This window comes from Sander vitreus, unplaced genomic scaffold (genome assembly GCF_031162955.1).
Source record: "Sander vitreus isolate 19-12246 unplaced genomic scaffold, sanVit1 ctg457_0, whole genome shotgun sequence".
NCBI classification, from domain to species: Eukaryota; Metazoa; Chordata; class Actinopteri; order Perciformes; family Percidae; genus Sander; species Sander vitreus.
Genome location: NW_027595567.1, coordinates 45,001 through 47,866, shown reverse-complemented (window position 1 = coordinate 47,866; position 2,866 = coordinate 45,001). Strand labels below are relative to the sequence as shown.

General features: G+C 53.6%; 1 protein-coding gene across 1 annotated transcript in view; it reads right to left on the bottom strand.

The window, feature by feature from the left end:
- Positions 1–137: 137 nt before the first annotated feature.
- ttc19 (tetratricopeptide repeat domain 19) overlaps positions 138–2,866 on the bottom strand; it is a gene marked incomplete at its 3' end in the record, with an annotated part of 11,827 nt that continues 9,098 nt past the window's right edge. Inside the window, exon 9 of the mRNA XM_078245321.1 lies at positions 138–579. Coding sequence (XP_078101447.1) covers positions 138–579 — 442 coding nt within the window. The remainder of the gene's footprint in view (positions 580–2,866) is intronic.

Here is a 2,866-nt window from a genome sequence, read left to right as displayed (position 1 = left end):
GGGGTGTTTGTCTCCCTGTCTGTCTCCCTGTCTACTTGTCTGTCTACCTGTGGGTGTGTGTCTCCCTGCTCTGAGCGGCAGATGTCCAGGGCCTTCTGGTAGTCCCATCCCGCCTGTCTGTCTCCCTGTCTGTCTACCTGTGGGTGTGTGTCTCCCTGTCTACCTGTGGGTGTGTGTCTCCCTGCTCTAAGCGGCAGATGTCCAGGGCCTTCTGGTAGTCCCGTCCCACCTGTCTGTCTGTCTCCCTGTGGGTGTTTGTCTCCCTGTCTGTCTCCCTGTCTCCCTGCCTGTCTACCTGTGGGTGTGTGTCTCCCTGCTCTGAGCGGCAGATGTCCAGGGCCTTCTGGTAGTCCCGTCCCGCCTGTCTGTCTCCCTGCCTGTCTACCTGTGGGTGTGTGTCTCCCTGCCTGTCTACCTGTGGGTGTGTGTCTCCCTGCTCTGAGCGGCAGATGTCCAGGGCCTTCTGGTAGTCCCGTCCCGCCTGCTCCAGCTGCAGCGAGGACGCTCGGTACCGAGCCCGAGAGTCCAAACAGAGTCCGAGCAGCAGACGGGTCTCCTTCCTCAGAGCCTCCTGCTCCTCTGGAGACAACACAACAACACAACATCATCATCACCACCACCAACAACACACACAACACATACACACACAGTTTGGCACAACATACACGTAATGTCTTTTGGTTATAAGCAGTGGAGTGACTGAGGTGTTCTACTGTAAACCAGTTATTCAATGATGAAGGTATGTTACGTCTTGAAGACCTGAGAGCTAGCTTTGAGGTCCCTAGGACACCCTTCTTCCTTTATCTTTGCTTAAGACCAGCCCTAAAATGTTATGGAGTACCATGGGGGAACAGTCCTGAGACCCACCCAGTCATTAAATGGCTTGTTGATTCTCCTGTGAGAGGATTAGTGTCCAGGATTTATGCTAAACTGATGCAAGTATCTGTAGGAGAACTCCCAATAGTGAAGAAATGGGAGCGAGAGCTGAGCCTGGAGGGGAACGTAATTAATTGGGAGACAGTTTGGGACATTTCCCATTGTTCCAAGAACCCAAATCACCAGCAGATCCACTTCAACATATGTCATAGGACATATTGGACTCCTCAGAGGAGATACGTCTCTGAAGTCATTCCTACTTCCTACTGCACGTTCTGTCAACCTGAACAAGCTGGAACTTTCCTGCACATGGTCTGGGAGTGTGAACAGGTCTGGGAGTGTGAACAGGTCTGGGAGTGTGAACAAGGTCTGGGAGTGTGAACAGGGGCTGAGAGTGTGAACAGGGGCTGGGAGTGTGAACAGGGTCTGGGAGTGTGAACAGGGTCTGGGAGTGTGAACAGGGGCTGAGAGTGTGAACAGGGGCTGGGAGTGTGAACAGGGTCTGGGAGTGTGAACAGGGTCTGGGAGTGTGAACAGGGTCTGGGAGTGTGAACAGGGTCTGGACAGGGTCGGGGAGTGTGAACAAGGTCGGGGAGTGTGAACAAGGTCTGGGAGTGTGAACAAGGTCTGGGAGTGTGAACAGGTCGGGGAGTGTGAACAAGGTCGGGGAGTGTGAACAGGGTCTGGGAGTGTGAACAGGGTCTGGGAGTGTGAACAGGTCTGGGAGTGTGAACAGGGTCTGGGAGCATTAACAGGTCTGTGAGTATTAACAGGTCTGGGAGTGTGAACAGGGTCTGGGAGTGTGAACAAGGTCTGTGAGCATTAACAGGTCTGGGAGTGTGAACAGGGTCTGGGAGTATGAACAAGGTCTGGAGTATTAACAGGTCTGGGAGTATGAACAAGGTCTGGGAGTGTGAACAGGTCTGGGAGTGTGAACAGGGTCTGGGAGTATGAACAAGGTCTGGGAGTGTGAACAGGGTCTGGGAGTGTGAACAGGGTCTGGGAGTGTGAACAGGGTCTGGGAGTGTGAACAGGGTCTGGGAGTGTGAACAGGTCTGGGAGTATTAACAGGTCTGGGAGTGTGAACAGGGTCTGGGAGTATGAACAAGGTCTGGGAGTATTAACAGGTCTGGGAGTGTGAACAGGTCTGGGAGTGTGAACAGGTCTGGCAGTGTGAACAGGTCTGGGAGTGTGAACAGGTCTGGCAGTGTGAACAGGTCTGGAGTGTGAACAGGGTCTGGGAGTGTGAACAGGGTCTGGGAGTGGGAACAGGGTCTGGGAGTGTGAACAGGGTCTGGGAGTATGAACAAGGTCTGGGAGTATTAACAGGTCTGGGAGTGTGAACAGGGTCTGGGAGTGTGAACAGGGTCTGGGAGTGTGAACAGGGTCTGGGAGTGTGAACAGGTCGGGGAGTGTGAACAGGTCGGAGTGTGAACAGGTCGGGGAGTGTGAACAGGTCGGAGTGTGAACAGGTCTGGGAGTGTGAACAGGGTCTGGGAGTGTGAACAGGGTCTGGGAGTATTAACAGGTCTGGGAGTATGAACAAGGTCTGGAGTATTAACAGGTCTGGGAGTATGAACAAGGTCTGGAGTATTAACAGGTCTGGGAGTGTGAACAGGGTCTGGGAGTGTGAACAGGGTCTGGGAGTATTAACAGGTCTGGGAGTATTAACAAGGTCTGGGAGTGTGAACAAGGTCGGGGAGTGTGAACAAGGTCTGGGAGTGTGAACAAGGTCGGGGAGTGTGAACAAGGGTCGGGGAGTGTGAACAAGGTCTGGGAGTGTGAACAGGGTCTGGGAGTGTGAACAGGGTCTGGGAGTATTAACAGGTCTGGCAGTGTGAACAGGGTCTGTGAGTATTAACAGGGTCTGGGAGTGTGAACAGGTCTGGGAGTGTGAACAGGTCTGGCAGTGTGAACAGGTCTGGCAGTGTGAACAGGTCTAGTATACCAACAGTCTCACGTTAGCTGTTGCTGTTTCTGGCTGCAGCCG